The sequence below is a fragment of the Dendrobates tinctorius genome, unplaced genomic scaffold (genome assembly GCF_039654945.1).
Source record: "Dendrobates tinctorius isolate UK_male_01 unplaced genomic scaffold, ASM3965494v1 ptg000046l, whole genome shotgun sequence".
Lineage (NCBI taxonomy): Eukaryota > Metazoa > Chordata > Amphibia > Anura > Dendrobatidae > Dendrobates > Dendrobates tinctorius.
In genome coordinates, this window is record NW_027361714.1 from 77739145 (window position 1) to 77759573 (window position 20429).

General features: G+C 43.4%; 1 protein-coding gene across 2 annotated transcripts in view; it reads right to left on the reverse strand.

Moving 5' to 3' along the window:
• The window catches only part of FIG4 (FIG4 phosphoinositide 5-phosphatase), a 744221-nt gene that overhangs the window by 124505 nt on the left and 599287 nt on the right, over positions 1 to 20429 (reverse strand). For both annotated transcript variants that reach the window (XM_073576032.1, XM_073576033.1), the window contains 2 exons: positions 14615 to 14697; positions 4237 to 4323 (listed from right to left, as the gene is read on the reverse strand). In XM_073576032.1, coding sequence (XP_073432133.1) covers positions 4237 to 4323; positions 14615 to 14697 — 170 coding nt within the window. The remainder of the gene's footprint in view (positions 1 to 4236; positions 4324 to 14614; positions 14698 to 20429) is intronic.

Sequence of the window (20429 nt, forward strand, 5' to 3'; positions counted from 1 at the left end):
AGGCTTTTGCTGGCGGTATCAAACATGGTACCTCAAGCTCCTGGACCCAGCGCTTCAAAGGAGTTAGCACATGGTCCGTAACCAAGCACAATATTTCCCATTTACTGTATAAAGAGGAGTGGGGCAGAGACAAAATATTTGAAATGTGAGTTGCTTGCCCCTAAATTAGCCTGTTGTGAAATAAATATATAATCAGTAGGGGAAAAGTATAACAGCACTAGAGTCACATTTAGTTAACAAAAGGGCAAACTGGATTTACTAGTATTGCAAGCACCCTGCAGGTGTCAAACATGGCACCTCATCTCCTGGACCTGGAGCTTAAAAAAGGTTAGCTGAAGGTCTGTAACCAAGATGAATATTTCCCATTAACTGTACAGAGAGGAGTGGGGGAGACGCATAATATTTAAAATGCAGGGTGCATGCCCCTAAATTAGCCCACCATCCAATCACAAACAGCAACTTTTAAATAGTTCAATCCAGGCTGTCCAGGAAACCAGAGTCCACGAACAAGCATATAAAAGCTGGGTTGCACAAAAGAAAGTTGGTCACCTGTAGGGTTCAACTGTGGTTGGTTGTGAATTATATTTCATTTCTCCTTCCCTCAAGGAAATAGAAAATAACTGTAGACGGAAACGACTAGGTATTTGTTATTTCTCCCTTTTTATATTATAACTGTTTTGCATGTTTGTGTCGTTTTATTTTTAACTTTTTATATCTTTATTGTAAGCACAGTATATTTTTATATTAAAGCTTAAAATCTTTAATAAGTTTGATCCTTGTATGCTCTAAAGAATCCATAGTCTTTCAGAGTGTGTGTGACCCTTTTTGACAGCAACATTTTGGACTCATCACCTCGTGTGTTTGATGAGTGGTGGCAGCGTGTTACATAACCGGGGGGTGTGCACTGTGTCGGGTGTGAATGATGCTGAATTTATAGCCTAAAGCAGAGGTTGAGTGTTGGATTGAGCAACAGGCGATACCGTATTTTTGGATTATAAGACGCACCTTTTTAACACAAGTTTTGGATGAAAATGGGGGGGGTTTATAATACAAGGGTAGCTTACCATGGGGCAGCTGCGGTGGAGCGGGGTCACAGGGGGCTCCACGGAGATCTCAATCTGTGAATGTGTCACCTCCGACGGCCATTTTCCCAAAGCCCATTGCAGGGAAATCACTGGGAAAGGGACTCCGCTGAGCACCAACATTTTATAGAGCCCAGGGAGCACATCCTCACAGCGTCGGGACACCCCCTCCTCCCAGCCATGGCCCAGAGCATAGTCCCACTCCTGCCACCACCACCGGCCTCCTTAAGCAGCGATTCTGCCTTCTGTGATTGACGCCAACCCCCTGTAAGCTTCCGTAAGATGGGACTATAAGATGAATCACCATTTTATTTACAAAAATGTTTTTTTCTATTTTCGTACTTAAAATTTGGGGTGCTTCTTCCCGTATTAACCCTTGCAGATGCACCACACATCACGTACTGAGAAGTGTGTACGTGACACTCTGACATATAAGATTAATGACTTATCCTGTGGATAGGTAATCAATATCAGATCGAAGTGGAAACTGCTCAGAAATACAGATCATCTCTTACATAGTGAACTGTTGAAGTATATTGTAACATAATAGATTTATGTTATGGACATTACACAATCACCTATGAAATTAATTGTTGAACCATTGAAGGTGTTAAAAGTCACCAAACAACACAAAGAATATATGCCTGTGGAGAAAAAAAAATCTTGAATGCAAAAATTTTCACATATTATAATCCTGTTAGGAAGAGTAGTATTGTGTTGAAATACATTAACAAAGTGTGCAACACTTGGTATCAGAAAACAATCTTATTAACAGAGCTGTCAATATCGCCTCCACTCACATGCTATTGTACTACAGTCTTAAATGGCTTTGATTTAAAAGAAAAATACCAAATATTTTTGGCTTATACCATTAACTTACTCAAGTTAGATTTCTTTTTTTAACTTATTCCTCATGAGCAGCATGATGGCATTGTACATTTTACAGAGAATGTTGGCACTATATAAACAAAATAAAGAAATACCTAAACAAGTGGTGATCGGTGAGATACATGACCAAATGGTTAAATTAGGTGATGCCTGTTTGAGAAAATGGTGACTTCTACCTTTACACTGTAAGGGGGCACACAGGAGAATAAAAGGTAAAAAAAAATCTGAAATCTTTGTTACCATGGCAGCTACATTCTTCGGAGAGAAATGCTGCTGCTGTATGTTTGGTGTCCCTAACATGGACACGTTAAAGACTTAGAATGCAAATGGGAAGTTAATAACTTCATTTTAAAATTATTTTACCTTGCATCAAAACATTTACATGCTTTGATGCTATAGAGCAGGGGTGGGGAATATTTCTTCTGCAGTGGGCCATTTGGATATTTATACCATCATTCAAAGGCCGTAAAAAATTATCAATTTGAAATTTCGTCAAACAATTAATTAACTGGCCCCTCATGATATGGCTGACCTCACCTCTGGCGAGGTGTGACGCTAGGTTTTGTCCCGATTAAGAGGTTTGGAAACCTTGAAACCATTGACGATAAAGACCATTCCTGCTTCACCCTCGTGTGTGATTGTACCTTTGAACCTTGGGCAGCGTGGACTCTGAGCTACCATATTCTTCATTCATTGCAACGTATCTCCTTGGTGGTCCTGCTGCATCCTTTACATGCTTCTATAATATTTAACACCACTTGGTTATCAGATAAGACCCTATTTCAGCATTTTGGTCTCTCCAATTTTACCATTTGATTTACAGTACTTGCTTATATAGTGCCATTAATTGCACAGCGCTTTGCAAATGTCATCCTCACTGTCCCCATTGGGGCTCACAATCTAGAATCCCTATCGGTATGTCTTTGGAGTGCGAGAGGAAACCGGAGAACCTGGAAGAAACCCACATAAACACGAGGAGGACATACAGTACAAACTCTTTGCAGATGTTGTCCTTGGTGGGATTTGAACCCAGGACTTCAGTGCACTCCATTTAATTCCTGTGTAAATATGATTCACATTTATGTTTCATCTTCATGAAGATGTTAATGAGACAGTGACTGTCTAGGCCTAAACATATGTACCTAACTACAAATAAGACACTTTACAGTCATGTCCGAAAGTGTTGACACCTCTGAAAATGTTCCAGAAAATGAAGTACTTCTCAAAGAAAATTGCAGTTACACATGTTTTGCTACACACGTTTATTTCCTTTGTGTGTATTAGAACATCACCAAAAAAAAACAGAGGAAAAAAAATGGACATACTGTATTTTCCGGTGTATAAGACGACTGGGCGTATAAAACGAACCCCCATCTTTTCCACTTAAAATATAAAATCTTCTTAAAAGTCGGGGGTCTTCTCATACGCCGGGTGTCATCTTATAGGGCGGGTGCGGGAATGTAAAATGCAATTTTCCCGCGGAATGGAATTCTCAAATTCTCACAGTAACTTCCGCGGGAGCTCCGTTACGTGTGAACTTAGCCTTAAGAAGATTTTCAGGAGTTAAAAGGTCGTCTTATACGCCAGAAAATAAGGTAATTTCACACAAAACCCCCAAAATTGGCCATACAAAATTGTTAGCATCCTCCACTTAATATTTGGTTGCACACCCTTTATAATAAATAAGTGCAATCAATCGCTTCCTATAACCATCAACAAGCCACTTACACCTCTCAACTGGAATTTTGGACCACTCTTCTTTGCAAACTGCTCTACAGGAAAGTCTGTATTCACTGAAAACAGATAATAACCGTGAATTGAGAATTTTGAGAAGGAAAACGGCTTATTTTCATGTGTACTATTAATTTATGAAATAAAAATTTACACAACGGTTACACTTTAAGGGTGTGTGCGGTTTTAAATCCGCAGCATGCCACTTCTTTGTGCGGATTCCGCAGCGGTTTGGCACCTGCTCCATGACAGGTGTCAAACCGCAGGGGAAAACCGATGGCTAATCCGCAGAAAATCCGCAGGTCTTTTGACCTGCTGATTTACCTGCGGATTTAGACAAATCCGCGGGGAAAATTCCGCAGCAGAATCCGCAACGTGTGCACACACCCTTAGGCTTCTTAGGTTTTTTACTTGATATGATGCTAACTGAAAACACCGTCAGCTGCAATACCATACTATTACTTATGTAAGCAGAATGAACTTCATGATATAATGATAGAAACAAAAGACACAAACAGCAAAAAATAGTACATACAGTTTCACAATTGTGTCCATGGTCCATTGATTGGCTTTTAGGCGTCTCTTCTCTTGCTTGTGTTGGCACAGTCCCAAATGTACAAACCTAATGCAAACAATCAAATGTAAATTATATTATAATTAGTGCATAATATTATTTTAATTTAGACCAAGTTTAAAAATAATAATTGGCCCTTTTTTTCCAACATGTGATGAGGGTTTAATTATTACTTTTTTGCAACTGATGCTGTTTTTCATATGTGACAAGTCATATAAAAGAAAACATATTGAATTGTCTCAGAAACAGTAGTTGACACTTCCTGTAGCTCACTTGTCAATCTGCAGCTTTTTTAGCACTCCATGGTCTCTGGTGAAGGGACCTATGGGCTATTACTTCCTGCTGATTATTATAATAGTCTATGGCAGTGGTGGGCAATTAATTTTTGTGAGGGGCCACATGAAAGACCGTGACTATTGAGGAGGGCCGAAACAACAGGCCAAAATTAATTCTACTCAATATTAACATTGATATATTATAATTATTATATTATTGATAATTATATTAGTATTAATTGTATCACTTAATATTGAACAGAAGTAAGTATGCTGACATCCCCCTATACATAGTTTGAATCAGTTTGAGCTCCTTATATACTGTAAGAGCCACACACAGCCTCCCCCATATGCACCATGAGCCCCACACAGCCTCCCCCATATGCGGCATGAGCCCCACACAGCCTCCTCCATATGCACCATGAGCCCCACACAGCCTCCCCCATATGCGCCATGAGCCCCACACAGCCTCCCCCATATGCATCATGAACCCCACACAGTCTCCCCCATATGCGTCATGAACCCCACACAGTCTCCCCCATATGCATCATGAACCCCACACAGCCTCCCCCATATGCGTCATGAACCCCACACAGCCTCTCCCATATGTGGCATGAGCCACAGAGCTTCCTCCCCCATATGTAGTGTGAGCCCCACACAGCTTTAGTCCCAGAGCCTCCCCATATAGAGCATGAGCCCCACATAGCCTCCCTATACACATCATGAGCCCCAGAGAGCCTCCCTATATACACTACATGAGCCTCACACAGCCTCCCTATATACACTGGATGAGCCCCACACAGCCTCCCTATATACACTGCATGAGCTCCACACAGCCTTCCTATATACTTTACACGGCATGAGCCCCATATAGCCTCCCTATATATACTGCATGAGCCCCACACAGCCAACCTATATAAACTGCATGAGCCCCACACAGCCTCCCTATATACACTGAAAGCCTCCACACAGCCTCGCTATACACAGCCTGAGCCCCAGAGCCTCCCCATATACAGTATGAGCCCCACACAGCCTCCCTATATACACTGCATGAGCCGCACACAGCCTCCCTATATACAGCATGAGCTTCACACAGCCTCCCTATATACAGCATGAGCTCCACACAGCCTCTCTATATACACTGCATGAACCCCACAAAGCCTACCTATACACACTGAAATCCTCCCAGAGCCTCCCCATTTACAGCATGAGCCCCAGAGCCTCCCCATATACTGCATGAGACTGCCATAGCCTCCCCATATACTGCATGAGACCCCCATAGACTCTCCATAAACTGCATGAGACTCCATAGCCTCCCCATATACTGCATGAGAGACCCCCATAGCCTCCCCATATACTGCATGAGACCCCCATAGCCTCCCCATATACTGCATGAGACACCCCCATAGCATCCCCATGTGCAGCATGACACTGCCATAGCCTCCCCATATGCAGCATGACACTCCCATAGCCTCTAAATGTGCATGTCACTCCCAAAGCCACTCCATGTGCTGCACATCATCCCCTTAGCCTCCCCATGTGCTACATGTCACCCCCATAGCCTTCCCATGTGCTGCATGTCACCCCATAGCCTCCCCATGTGCTACATGTCACCCCATAGCCTCCCCATATGCTGCAAGTCACCTCATAGCCTCCCCATGTGCTGCAAGACACCTCCATAGCTTCCCCATGTGAAGCACAACTCCCCCATATCCTCCCCATGTCCTGCATTTCACCTCCATAGCCTCCCCATGCACAGAATGACACTCCCATAGCCTCCCCATGCCCACTCAATTATCCCATACACATGAAAAAAAAACACCACATACTCACCTCGGGATGTGGTTTCCAGCCCCACGGCTGTCTCGGATGTGGCCTGCAGGCCGCACTTGGTCCAGGTCTAGCCTATGGCATTTCCCTAACAGTGGCTCTAAAGGGAATTTTTCTGACGAACCACCTTTTTCTGATGCATTTTATCAGAAGATTGTAGCACCACACACTATAGAACAGTGGTCCCCAACCTTTCTGACCTTGAGAGCCACATTCAGCTTAGACAGAGGGTCGCGAGCCACATCCAACTCCCGCCCCCTTCAAAGTGGTGTCAACCAAAGCCACCATTACAGGTATAATGATAACCAAAGCTTTTCCACAGAAATCACTCCAAAGCAGTACAATGAGATCCAGGGGTTCCCACAATACCCCCATTCAGTATTCTCCTATCAAGGACTCCCTACACAATGTCACATTAAGCTTTGAGCACCTCCTCTAACAGGCAGGGCTGAGGAGTCGGTAAGCCAAACCTGCGACTCCAACTCCTCAATTTCCCTTACACCGACTCCCACATATATTGCTTATATTTAAGTGAAAAATGTATTTTAGTACAATGTGAACATCAGACATTTAATCATTTTTATGATACAATAATCAAGATATTTAGCTGGAACATAATATATATTTATTGGAATACAACTTTAGAACACAAACAACTTTAATAAATTGTAAATATGTAATACACTATGTAATATCGATGACATACTGTGTATATATATTGTGTGTGTGTATATATATATATATATATATATATATATATATAAAATACTATGTAATAAACTATGTAAGTGGCAAAAAACAGTTTTCAACAAAAACATACCGAATAGCATTTGTACAGTCTATGAATTTGTTCTAAGAAATAGAATTGCCTCCATCAGATCCTCCTTCATAGAGGACCTCAAATCTGTCCTAATAATTTTAAGGCCAGAGAACAACCTTTCTACACTAACTTGAGTTGGAGGCAAAGCCGTAACCACATGGGCAGCATCTCTAACAATTTCCGGGTATAAGGAATTGCCTCATGCACAGTCAGGTTTGATGAACGGTTGAATTTTTCTATTTCTATGAGAGCAAGTGAAACATTTTGCTGAAATATGGTCAATCTACTTGCTATAGGAGATGGAGTGAAATCTTTTTCCTTGTGGCAACGCTATGCGTGCTCCATGTCATCCAAATACTTGTCAAAGTCAAACTCCTCATCTGAGGAGGATGAAGATATGGCAGCAGTAGCACTGTCAGGACCCAAGTCCTGTTGCACCAGGCAGTCCTCCTGTAGGCCACTCATCCTAACTGCTACCTCAGACAGAGCTTCTTTTCCTTTAGTAAGCTGTTGATCATCCAGCAATATACGATGACTCGGGTCCACATAAACAGCTGCCAGAAGAATTTAATTTTCTAATAGCTGTGTCTCTCTCCATTTCATTGAAGCAGAAATGGCATCTGTGATTAAACCTCCTCTTTGGGACAGGCAAATTAGCAAGTTCTTCCACTCTCTTATGAAAATGCCAGGAGTTAAATCCTCAGCTTGTAATTTTTTACTCATGGTAAATGGGTGATTAAGCAATTCCTTCAATTCAGCCATTTGTGTCCAGTGACCTTCATTTAGGGTTACCTGAGGGTTCGCCATATCTATAAGAAACGGTTTTAGTTCAAGCAATCGCTCAATCGTTAAATAAGTGCTGCCCTACCGAGTGGCTTGATCGACAATAGCCCCTTTTCCAGCACTTCTCTTCAAGATGGAATCAATTTTAGGGGTTCTGGCGGCAATAACCAATTTCCTCACTTTTCCAATCAGATTTCCAGCATGTCCCTCTTGCAGACTCTCTCCTATTGCCAGCTGCAGTGTGTGCACAACTTTATCACTTTCTCCAGCTTGGGGCCCAGGAATCGGATCCTGTGCAGGGCAGGCACCCCTCCCCCTCCTCTCTCTCTGGTGGAGATGGCAGAAGACAGGACAGAGGAGGGGAGCTTGCCCCCTGCAGTCTGGAGCCGTTGCAGGACGGGAGAACTGCTGCATACAAGTGAGTTTTGATAGGTGCGTGCCCCTGCTTCTAGGGGGAGGGCAGCTGCCTCCCCTGCCCCTCCCTGGCTACGGCCATGATTCACACACAGCGTTTTTGCGGATCCGTTTTTTTGCAGTAAAATGCAGTGACTGGGCATCCCAGCAAAGTCAATGGGTTTCAAGATATGTCATTCAGACACATTGTTTTGTGAGGATCTGTTTTTGGGCTGAATGAGCATGTCAGTTTGTGTGGCATTTTTCTAATCTGCTTTTGCTATTATTGAAAACATTATCTATGAGCTCAAAAACCTTTCAGGTGATGTGTTTTTTTAAAAAGCTGATCTGCTTTTGCAGCTGAAAAACGTATCCTCAAAAAACGCAGCAAAAACGCTGTGTGTGAATGTAGCCTTAGATCAGGAATAGAACAGCCATTTATAGGACATTTCATAACTTTCCCAAATTCCTATGAAAAAATATTCAGCACATTCTGCATTGAACTACTGTACACAATTTATTATATATTTTAGGAGTCGGAGTCAGTCCATTTTATACCAACTCCACAGCCCTGCTAACAGGGAGTACTATCCTCCAGGGTACCATACCTAAAACATCTCTAAACCCCTAAGACCAGTAAATGTGCATTCAGATCTGCATTTCTGTGCAGGGCTACTAACAAAAATCATCATTTTGAGATGTACTCTTCATACCTGCTTGCTAGACCTGGAGCTAATGCATTAAGCTGGCAGACAGCAGCGAGCCACAAATCATGGGACCATGAGTCACATGTGGCTCCTGAGCTACAGGTTGGGGACCTCTGCTATAGAATATGAATGTCAAGGCAGGTGCTAAAAGCATTGTCCAAACATCTAGCATTTGTCAATAAAGTTAATCTCTGATCATTTATTTTCCTTACATACTGTGAACATGCCACTGCCTCCTGCTTAACTTGATTGACTCAAGTATCTTCAGTTAAAGGGAATCTGTCACCCCTTCTATGAGATATCATATAATGATATCATTCAATTGTGTCACATAAGGATTCTCTTAGTACTTTTGCTTCCTCCTGACCCCGCACCTTTCATGCATAAATACCTTTTTTATATCGGTTCAGATGTATGTAAACTGCCGCTGGGCGGGGCTTATGCACCTGCTCCCCCCCTCCCTGTCTTGCTCTATGCATTTCTTATTTCTTCTTCCTGCGTTCACATAGTGGACAGCGCTTGCGAATTGCAAAGGCCTCTGGCGCTTGCACAGTTTGCTTTGCCCAACTGTTGTGAGTTCATTTTCCCCTTCGTCACTGAGGTCTGGTGAACTCCCTATTCTGGTAAAGGAAGGTAATGAGCCTGATTATCAGGCACCTGAGTCTAATGAGGATGACTGGCTGAGTGGAGTCACTGACTGGATATAAGGCTGCCGACGCCCTTCTGCCCTGCGGGTGATTTCTCTGTGGACTTCTAGGACACCAGTCTGATTCCTGCTTCCCTAAAGCTAAGTTTCTGCTTTGCCTGTTTGCATTTATGTTTTATGTTTGTTTTCCTTGCTTTTCTGGATTCTGCCATTCCCTGCTGGGATGAGCTGAATCTCCTTTTGCCGGTTGCTCTGTCTTCAGAATATTCCTGAGTACTGACATAGCTTTTTTGAAGCCTAGCGTCTTCAGGGCCTTTTTCACTCAGTCTGTTGGCTCTTATTTTCAAAGGGTTTTTCACGGAGTGCAGACAGCAGCCTTCCTGTCCTTTCCTATCTAGGTAGTTTGGGCCCCGTCTTTACTCAATCATAACAGAATCACCCGCCATACCGCAGATCCTAGGGTACTCAATAGCAGGAAAGAATTGTGTTTTAAAAAAAAAAAAAAAAAAAAAAAAGGTGTGTGTATATTCTTTCCTCTATATCTCTGAGGCCGTAGGGGGAATTTTTTTTTTTTCTCTCAATGGAGATAAAGCAATTGTCTGATCGTGTGGAGCAGCTCGCTGTGGAAGTGCTGGGAATTTCCGCCTACCTTGCTCGTTCGCATGCTGTTGAACCAAAGATCCCTACACCTGATGTATTTTTTGGGGATCGATCTAAATTTTTGAGTTTCAAAAATAATTGTAAATTATTTTTTGCCTTGAAGCCTAACTCGTCAGGGAGCTCCGTGCAGCAGGTTAAAATTGTCATCTCTTTGCTGCGTGGCGATCCCCAGGATTGGGCGTTTTCTTTGAAACCAGATGATCCTATTCTGACTAATGTGAACACATTTTTTCAAGCTTTGGGGTTGTTGTATGACGAACCTAATGCTATTGATCAGGCTGAAAAGACCCTGTTGGCATTAAGCCAGGGTCGGGATTCGGCAGAGTTGTACTGTCAAAAATTCCGAAAGTGGGCGGTCCTTACTACCTGGAATGATGGTGCCTTGGCAGCCCTCTTTCGGAAGGGTTTGTCAGAAACTGTAAAAGATACTATGGTGGGATTTCCTGTTCCCTCTGGTTTGACGATTCTATGTCATTAGCCATTCAGGTGGATCGGCGTTTACGTGAACGCAAAACTATACGAGAGATGTTGCCACCTGTTGAACAAATGTCTGAACCTATGCAATGTGATAGAGTTTTGTCTAAGGCGCAACGTCAGGAGTTCAGAAGGCGTAATAAGCTGTGTTTTTTCTGTGGAAAGGGTCGGCTCTTCAATTTATCTGTACCCGAGCACGAGGCTATGCGGTCCTATATTAAGGAGGCGTTGGAGAAGGGTCATATTAGACCATCCTCTTCACCCTTAGGTGCCAGGTTTTTTTTTGTGGCCAAGAAGGATGGTTCTTTAAGGCCGTGTATTGATTATCGTGCCCTCAATAAAATTACTATTAAATATCAGTATCCGTTACCCCTGATTTCGGATCTATTCTCTAGAGTTAGAGGTGCTTGCTGGTTTACCAAGCTTGACCTCAGGTGGGCGTATAATCTTATCCGCATTAAGCAGGGGGATGAATGGAAGACGGCGTTTAATACTCCGGAGGGACATTTTGAGTACCTGGTGATGCCTTTTGGGCTCACTAATGCCCCTTCTGTCTTCCAGTGCTTCATGAACGATATTTTCCGAGACTTTGTCGATAAATTTTTGATTATCTATCTGGATGATATTTTGATCTTCTCCAAGGATTGGGATTCTCATGTGGAACATATTCGGACTGTGTTCCGGATCTTGAGGGAGAATTCCCTGTATGTCAAAGGATCGAAATGCCTTTTTGGAGTACAGAGGATTTCATTTTTGGGATTTATTTTGTCTCCGTCAACTATTGAAATGGACCCGGCCAAGGTACAGGCCATTTATGATTGGGTTCAGCCCACTTCTTTGAAGGCCCTCCAGAAGTTTTTGGGGTTTGCTAATTTTTATCGGAAATTTATAGCAAAATTTTCTAGTATTGCCAAGCCATTGACTGATCTGACTAAGAAGGGTGCTGATGTGTTGAATTGGTCTCCGGAGGCTGTTGCTTCCTTTCAGGAGCTGAAGCGAAGATTTACCTCCGCCCCGATTTTGCGGCAACCGGATGTCTCACTCCCGTTCCAGGTAGAGGTGGATGCTTCCAAGATTGGTGCAGGAGCTGTTTTGTCCCAAAAGGATCCTGTAACATCTAAAATGAATCCCTGTGCTTTCTTTTCCCGAAAGTTCTCTCCATCTGAACGTAACTATGATGTGGGGAATCGGGAACTATTGGCCATGAAATGGGCATTTGAGGAGTGGAGACATTGGTTGGAGGGAGCTAAACATCAAGTTGTGGCCCTCACTGACCACAAGAATTTGATTTACCTAGAGTCGGCTAAACGCTTGAACCCTAGACAGGCTAGGTGGGCCTTGTTTTTTACACGTTTTGATTTTGTGGTCTCTTTTCTTCCTGGAACTAAGAATGTCAAGGCAGACGCCCTCTCTAGGAGTTTCTTTGCTGATTCTCCTGTGGTGACCAAGCCTGCTACCATCTTAGGCAAAGGGGTAGTTCTTTCTGCCATCTCGCCCGATTTGAGACTTGCTCTGCAAGAGTTCCAGGAGGACAAACCTGAGCGTTGTCCCAGTGGAAAGTTGTATGTTCCTGACCAGTGGAAGAAGAGAGTGATGTCTGAAGTTCATTGCTCTGCATTGGCTGGTCACCCAGGTATTTTTGGTACTAGAGATCTGGTGAGTCGCTCTTTTTGGTGGCCCACCTTGTCTCATGATGTCAGGAATTTTGTGCAGTCCTGTGGGACTTGCTCCCGGTCTAAATCTTGTTCTCGCTCTAGTGGGTTGTTGATGCCTTTGCCGGTCCCCAGGAGGCCATGGACCCATATTTCAATGGATTTCATCTCTGATATGCTGGTCTCTCAAAGAATGACTGTTATTTGGGTGATTTGTGATAGGTTCTCTAAGATGGTTCATCTTGTACCACTCCCTAAGTTGCCATCTTCCTCTGAGTTGGTGCCCCTGTTTTTGCAACAGGTGGTTCACTTGCACGGGATTCCTGAGAACATTGTATCTGACAGAGGAGTTCAGTTTGTGTCTAGATTTTGGAGGACTTTCTGTTCCAAGCTGGGAATTCAGTTGTCCTTCTCCTCTGCTTTTCACCCTCAGACCAATGGGCAGACAGAGAGAACAAACCAGACCTTGGAGTCGTATTTGAGATGTTTTATTTCCGCTGATCAGGATGATTGGGTTTCATTTTTGCCCTTGGCCGAATTTGCTTTAAATAATAGAGCTAGTTCTGCCACTTTGATGTCACCTTTTATTTTGTAACTTTGGGTTTCATCCTCGATTTTCTTCAGGGCAGGTGGAGCCTTCTGCCTGCCCAGGTGTTGACACAGTGGTGGAGAGAATGCACCAGATCTGGGACCAAGTGGTGGATAAGTTATCTCTCTCCCAGGAAAAGGCCCAGCGGTTTTCCAATCGACATAGGACCATTGGTCCCCAGTTTGATTGGTGATATGGTGTGGTTATCTTCAAAAAATATTGCTATGAAGGTGGCTTCTCCTAAGTTTAACCCTAGATTTATTGGACCTTACAAGATTTTGGAGATTATTAATCCGGTCTCTTTTCGTTTGGCTCTTCCTGTCACATTTAAAATCCATAATGTGTTCCATAAGTCCTTGTTGAAGAGGTTTGTTGAACCAGTTGTTCCTGGGGTGGCACCTCCAGACCCTGTATTGGTTGAAGGTAACATGGAATATGAGGTAGAGAAAATACTGGATTCCCGTCTGGCTAGACGGAGACTCCAGTATTTGGTTAAGTGGAAGGGTTATGGTCAGGAGGATAATTCCTGGGTCTCTGCCTCTGATATTCATGCCAAAAGATTGGTGCGTGCCTTTCATCGGGCTCACCCTGATCGCCCTGGTGGCATGGTTGAGGGTTCGGTGACCCCTCCTCAAGGGGGAGGTACTGTTGTGAGTTCATTTTCCCCTTCGTCACTGAGGTCTGGTGAACTCCCTATTCTGGTAAAGGAAGGTAATGAGCCTGATTATCAGGCACCTGAGTCTAATGAGGATGACTGGCTGAGTGGAGTCACTGACTGGATATAAGGCTGCCGACGCCCTTCTGCCCTGCGGGTGATTTCTCTGTGGACTTCTAGGACACCAGTCTGATTCCTGCTTCCCTAAAGCTCAGTTTCTGCTTTGCCTGTTTGCATTTATGTTTTATGTTTGTTTTCCTTGCTTTTCTGGATTCTGCCATTCCCTGCTGGGATGAGCTGAATCTCCTTTTGCCGGTTGCTCTGTCTTCAGAATATTCCTGAGTACTGACATAGCTTTTTTGAAGCCTAGCATCTTCAGGGCCTTTTTCACTGTCAGTCTGTTGGCTCTTATTTTCATAGGGTTTTTCACAGATTGCAGACAGCAGCCTTCCTGTCCTTTCCTATCTAGGTAGTTTGGGCCCCGTCTTTACTCAATCATAACACCCAACTGTGGGCAAAGCATATAATCGGTACTGCGCATGCGCTGAGGGTCACAACCTGACTTCTCCGCACATGTCCATGGAGCCAGGAGACCAGTGGGTCGCAATCCTGGCTTTCGCAAAATGTATCCATGGTGCTATAATCCAGGTCATTTTCTTCCACTGGATTATAGTGAAACATCTTTATACACAGCACCACCAGAAGCATATGTGCAATTGCGCGGGACATTTACTCCATACAAGCGTGAGTAATGCCAATCATAAATCTCTTGTGGAGAATATCTACCTATAATATGCATTGTATCTAAAATTCACAGAAAAAAAACATTAGAGAGACAATATAGTAAATTATTACCTTGTATAGATCTGAAGATCAGTCTCAGAAGGTGCATCTGATAAATTAATCCCATATGTATCTTTTGCTGACTGCGAAGCTGTCTAAAAAACAAATATAAATGTCAGCGTTGCTTAGACTTACGAGTAACTATAAGTAACAACTGTAAATCAATAATGGTTTTACATCCACCTATGTGATGTGCAGAAAGGTACAGGTACTGTGTTAGCTGGGGAATTGTGAGAGTAAATACCTCTGCATCATAATAGATTGACACCTTTATTGGATATCCAGAGAAATCGTAATTGAGAGCTTTCACAGCACAGATGCCCCTTCTTCAGGTATATTTACAACAGCAAGCTTGTAATATATTTTCTGGTGATATCGTATTTGGCACAAAAGTGTGTAATATTTGATAACATTCATCCATCAAAATATCAAAGAATTTGATGAGTGCCGCATTGTTAGACAGTCTGGAATATTATGTGGTCATAAAAAAGTATTTAATGTGCAAAGGTAGACGATCCCCTACAAGGGCACACTTACAAGGAAAAGGAAAGCAGCTGAAAAGAAAATCCAAAGTAACATTGAATACATATGTTTGTCAGTCAGAGAAGACGTATTTGGTTTTCTATGTACTCTGTGCTAGAAATAAATGAAGGACTTAGGCCGGTTTCACACTAGCGCTTTTTCAGCGCGCGCACGGCCGGGGGTAGCTCCGCCCCCGAGCCGGCTCTCTGCCCGGCGTGCCCGCCCCTTCCTTGTAGCGCCGCCTCCTAGCGGACAGCGGCGCCTGCGATCGGCGCACCCTATCTTTAGCATAGGGTGCGCCGATCGTGCGCAGGCCGTGCGCTAGTTGCGCTTTGACCTGCGCTGCGCACTTTTGACGGTGCGCCGTGCGCGCCAAAATCCGAAAAGTTTGATTTTGGCGCGCACGGCGCACCATCAAAAGTGCGCAGCGCAGGTCAAAGCGCAACTAGCGCACGGCCTGCGCACGATCGGCGCACCCTATGCTAAAGATAGGGTGCGCCGATCGCAGGCGCTGCTGTCCGCTAGGAGGCGGCGCTACAAGGAAGGGGCGGGCACGCCGGGCAGAGAGCCGGCTCGGGGGCGAAGCTACCCCCGGCCGTGCGCGCGCTGAAAAAGCGCTAGTGTGAAACCGGCCTAATACATTTTTTATATATGCCAAAAAATAAGTTAAGATTTAGCAGTATTTCTCAACATATACCTCAGGTAAGATTCAAATACATGGAACTGTATAGGTCTCTATACAGAAAAGTGCTATTCCAGACTTGAAGGCCCAATTCATCATTGCCTTTGCACCTGTTTTTGTCTAATTTTTTTTCCATTTACACCTAATTCATTATTCTACTTTGCACCTTTTTTGAAGTCTATTTTATATGCTGTCTGTTTGTTTTTTATACTCCAACTCGTGGGCCAAGTTTAGTGTTTTCAGATATTGCCACCTGGTTCCATCAATTGCCACTTTGTAAAAAGTTGCAAAATTTGGAGTAATTCCACTCCAGTCAACCTTTGATGTTTTTTCTTCATTTTTTTTTGTAAAGTCTCATTTTTGAGTCAAAAGCATGTGGCGGTTTACTCAAAAAGTTGTAAAAATGGTTAAAGATCGGAAAGAGGCATATTTTTTATTTTATTTACTTTGCGCAAAATACATAAATAACCATTTTGAAGAATTTAGTGCAATAAGCGTCAGCGAAGACAAAAAAACGAAAAGTTACTTAATGTTTGTAAAAAGACAATCTGTTAAAAAAAATTTGGTAAGTGGGGATCTACGGGGTGTAGCTACCGCGGTGAGAGTGGTCGCCGCTTCAACTGGGCCCAGCGAGTGAGGGGTCAGCTGACACTAGCAAATACTTCAGCTGGATGTGCATCCTTGGACAGCTTTGTGTGCGGCAATATACAATGCCGGCCAATCAGAGGCTAGCAGCTGACATCGACGTGTATGTTATCGGAGGCGCATGGAATTGTGTCATGCACTCCTGTTGCTTGGATGCTGAAGTCAGATGCCGGCTTGAAGAGAGGACATCGCACAGTGGGAGAGTGGATGGGAGTTTTTTTTTTTTTTAAATCAGTACGCGGTGGCCATACTACTACATGGATGACTATGGGGTGTGCATTATACTACATGGATGACTATGGGCTGTGCAGTATACTACATGGATAACTATGGGCTGTGCATTATACTACATGGATGATTATGGTCTGTGCATTATACTAAATGGACGAGTATGGACTGTGCATTTTTCTATACGTAGGACTATGGGATGCATTATAATATATGAGAACTACGAGGTGATTATACTATATACAGAACTATTGGGGGAGTATTATACTATATTTAGGACTATGGGGGTGCATTATACTACAGGGAGGACTATGGGCTGTGCATTATACTATATGGAGGACAATGGCTATGCAGTGTGCATTAACTTCTGCTATGGGGCCTCATGGCTTCTATGTACGCCTTTGGTGAGAATAATGACTTATTTTTTTCTATACTGTGGTAGACAGGCTCAATCAGCTGTGCATAGAGGTAGACAAAGGAATGGTGTCTCTCAACTTTCAACTGTTTATTTAGATACAGCATAAGCCAGGGCAGGGTTTACAACATAAACACGCAATTTCTGGCCTAACGGGAAACAAAACAAAAACAAATGGCACAGTCCGTGTTGCCACGGGGATCCGCCCGCTCAGGAAACAAACATAAGAAAAAAAAGGTCCTCCTTTCCTTTATCACACACAGCTTTGGAGTTCATATTTCCTAGCACACTCAACACCGAATGACTCAGAAAGCTGACTATTTATCTCCTATACCACGCCCTGGGGTGGAGATATGGTGAATAGCCTCCAACCCACTCTATAGATGTTCACTAAACCTAGCCCTTAACATGGCCAATTAACCTCTCTCAACACTTAGTGTGCAAGAGCATTTTTCTAGGTACATATCACTGGAGCTAACAACCTCAGTGATACATATCTCCCTCCAGTACTTTGCCAGTGACTTTGTCACAATACATTAAAAACAATATACATAGCAAAATGGGGCCCAGTCTATTTATATATAACAGGATGGAGGACATACATATAATGGGCTCAGTCCAAATCTTGCAAAGGGGCTTATCAGACTCTAGTTATGCCACTGGCTCTAAGCATACATTTCAGCACATGCACCAGAAGCTTTCATCAGGCATAACAGATTTAGTTTCAGGTGCCGCTCACTCTGTACTACTGAGCGATGACTGAAGAAGCACAGGTCCACCACTATGACTGAAAGCCCGAGGGTGCCGGGGGAAATAAAGTTAATTATCTACTGACAGCAGGGTTCTCAGTACATGTGCAGGGCAGCTTCAGAATGCTATTAAGGTAACTTACCGAGTAATCCCATATCTGCAGGTTCCTTTAAAATGTAGCCCTTTTCAGTCCCTTAAGTTCTTATTCTTTATTTTGTTAAACTATGTCCTCCGTGAAATGTAGTCATGTAGCATGACACTATTTTATGCTGCCTGTGACTGAGGCAGCCTAAAAATGTTGACAGTTTCTGCTTAGCGATGAGAAGAAACACTGCTCTCCCCATTTATTTTTAAATTTGTAATAATTTTTCCTTATAGTATAAAATATACCATACTTATCTTGAGATTGAAATCAAAGGTAAACCTATGATTTAAAGCATTCAAGAACTCTTCTTGTTATATTGCACCAAAACTGTCAAGCAGTGAAAAATATCTAGCTAAAAATATAATCCTCTGTTCAAATCACTATAAGAAATATCAGGTTTGAGACTACTACTATTATATATGCAACTTGTTGAAACTTCTGTGCTTTTTGTACAGAAATACAATATCAAGTCTATTTTGAGAATTATAAAACAGCAGGACATTTTTAGCCTGCTGAAAGGCTTCCCACAAATTAGTTTGCATTGTAGGCCAAATAAATGTATTATTAACTATAATATAAAATTAGACATGTTAAAAGAGCTCTGATTTCTCTCCTAAAAGTATTAATTCTAAAGACTAATGCATCATCAGGCTTACATTATTGATCAGAAAATTTCCAGTGATGACTTTTGTACTGCCCAAAATAAAGATCCCAACCTTAAAAAACACTCAAGAGAATAAAAAGATTAAAGGAATCTGTTAGCAAGTTTTGGGTATTTAATCTAAGAGCAGCATAATATAGGGCACAAGAGAATGACTCCTGGTATGAATCACTTATTAGGCTGTGAGCTGCAGTTTCCATACAATCAGCGGGAAATTAACACTACAGGAATACATATAGCAAAGTGAGATAAAGGAAACTAAGGCCTCTTTCACACATCAGGTTTTCGCCGTCAGGCGCGATCCGGCGCTTTTGACAAAAACCGGATCCGGCGAAATGCATTGCCGGATCCGGTTTCCCCCCCATTGACTTGCATTAGAGCCGGATGGCCATGCGTTTCATCCGGTTTTCGCCGGATCCGGCAATGTGTCGCAATCCGGCGTCTGGAAAAAACGGCTACTGTAACGTTTTTTGTCTCCGGCGAAAAAGCCGGACACGCCGGATCCGGCGTGTCTGGCTTTTTCACACAATGAAAGCCTATGAGCGCCGCAATGCGCCTGATCCGGCGACAGCCAGATCCGGTGGCCGGATCCGTTTTTTTTGGTCTGAGCATGCTCAGTAGCTCTGCCCACAAGACATATATAAAAGCAAGACAGTGGGACCCTCAGCCACACCCAACATGCCACCCAAGCCAAGAACCAGGAGCAGGAGAAGGCAGGAGACATCTGCAGCAGCACCATCAGCACCACCACCACCCCAATTGGAGCAGCATGCTGAACGACGGGAGGGGAGTCCAGCAGCAGATGAGAGACGGTAATTATCAAATCCCCCATTCCTCCAAACTAGGGCCATGGAATATCAAGATATTCATTGGCCCTTTGTTTCTCTTTATTCAACAGCCGCCCAAGAGATGCAGCAGCAGCAGCAATGGCAGCAGCAGTAACACCACCCACAGCCATGGAGTCTGGCCAGCAGGAAGACAGCACATCTTCTTCTGGGAGCCCTCCCTCGCATCGTCAGCGTTTGACGGTAAGTTTTTATTTCCAAAATCCATCATCTCTGTAATATATGTCTATTCATTGCCTTTTATTTCAAAACAGGAATCACAAGATGAAGAGGAGCTCCCAGAAGAAGAAGGAAGGGGTGGACAGACACCTGGAGTGGGCTCACAATTGGTAAGATTTTTGCATCAAACGCAGAAACACAACATCACACTACACACAACACATAGAAAACAATGTTCTGCAGACCACACACAGCAAACAAATGCCTACATCCAAAGACATAACATTTTTTGTTTTCTTCTCTAGTCTTCCCAATCTGGTGCTCGGCCAAGAGGTCCTCGCAGTGCCTCCCAGGGTCGTCGGCGACAGCAACGCGGCGGTCACCAGCGTGTAAGTATAAATATTTTTGCTTTGTTTTTTTGCACTTTTTATTTCATTTCTTTTGTGGAGGCTAATTATGTTATTTTTGTCTTTTTCTTTAACAGCCTTCACAGCGTGCTCCCGACTCTGAAGTTGAGGATGGAGGTATTGATGTGGACCACCTCATCGATCTCGTCAGAGAAAGGGAGCCGCTATGGAATATGGCTGACCGCCGCCATGCTGACCTTATCGTTACCCGACGACTCTGGGAGGAAATCTGTTCGCTCCTTGTGGACCGCTGGGAGGACCTCGATGCTCGGGCCTAGATTAAAGAGCGTAAGTATATACAGTACCGATTGCTTGATTTAAACCAGTGTTTCCCGAACTCCAGTCCTCGTGGTCCCCACGGATCATGT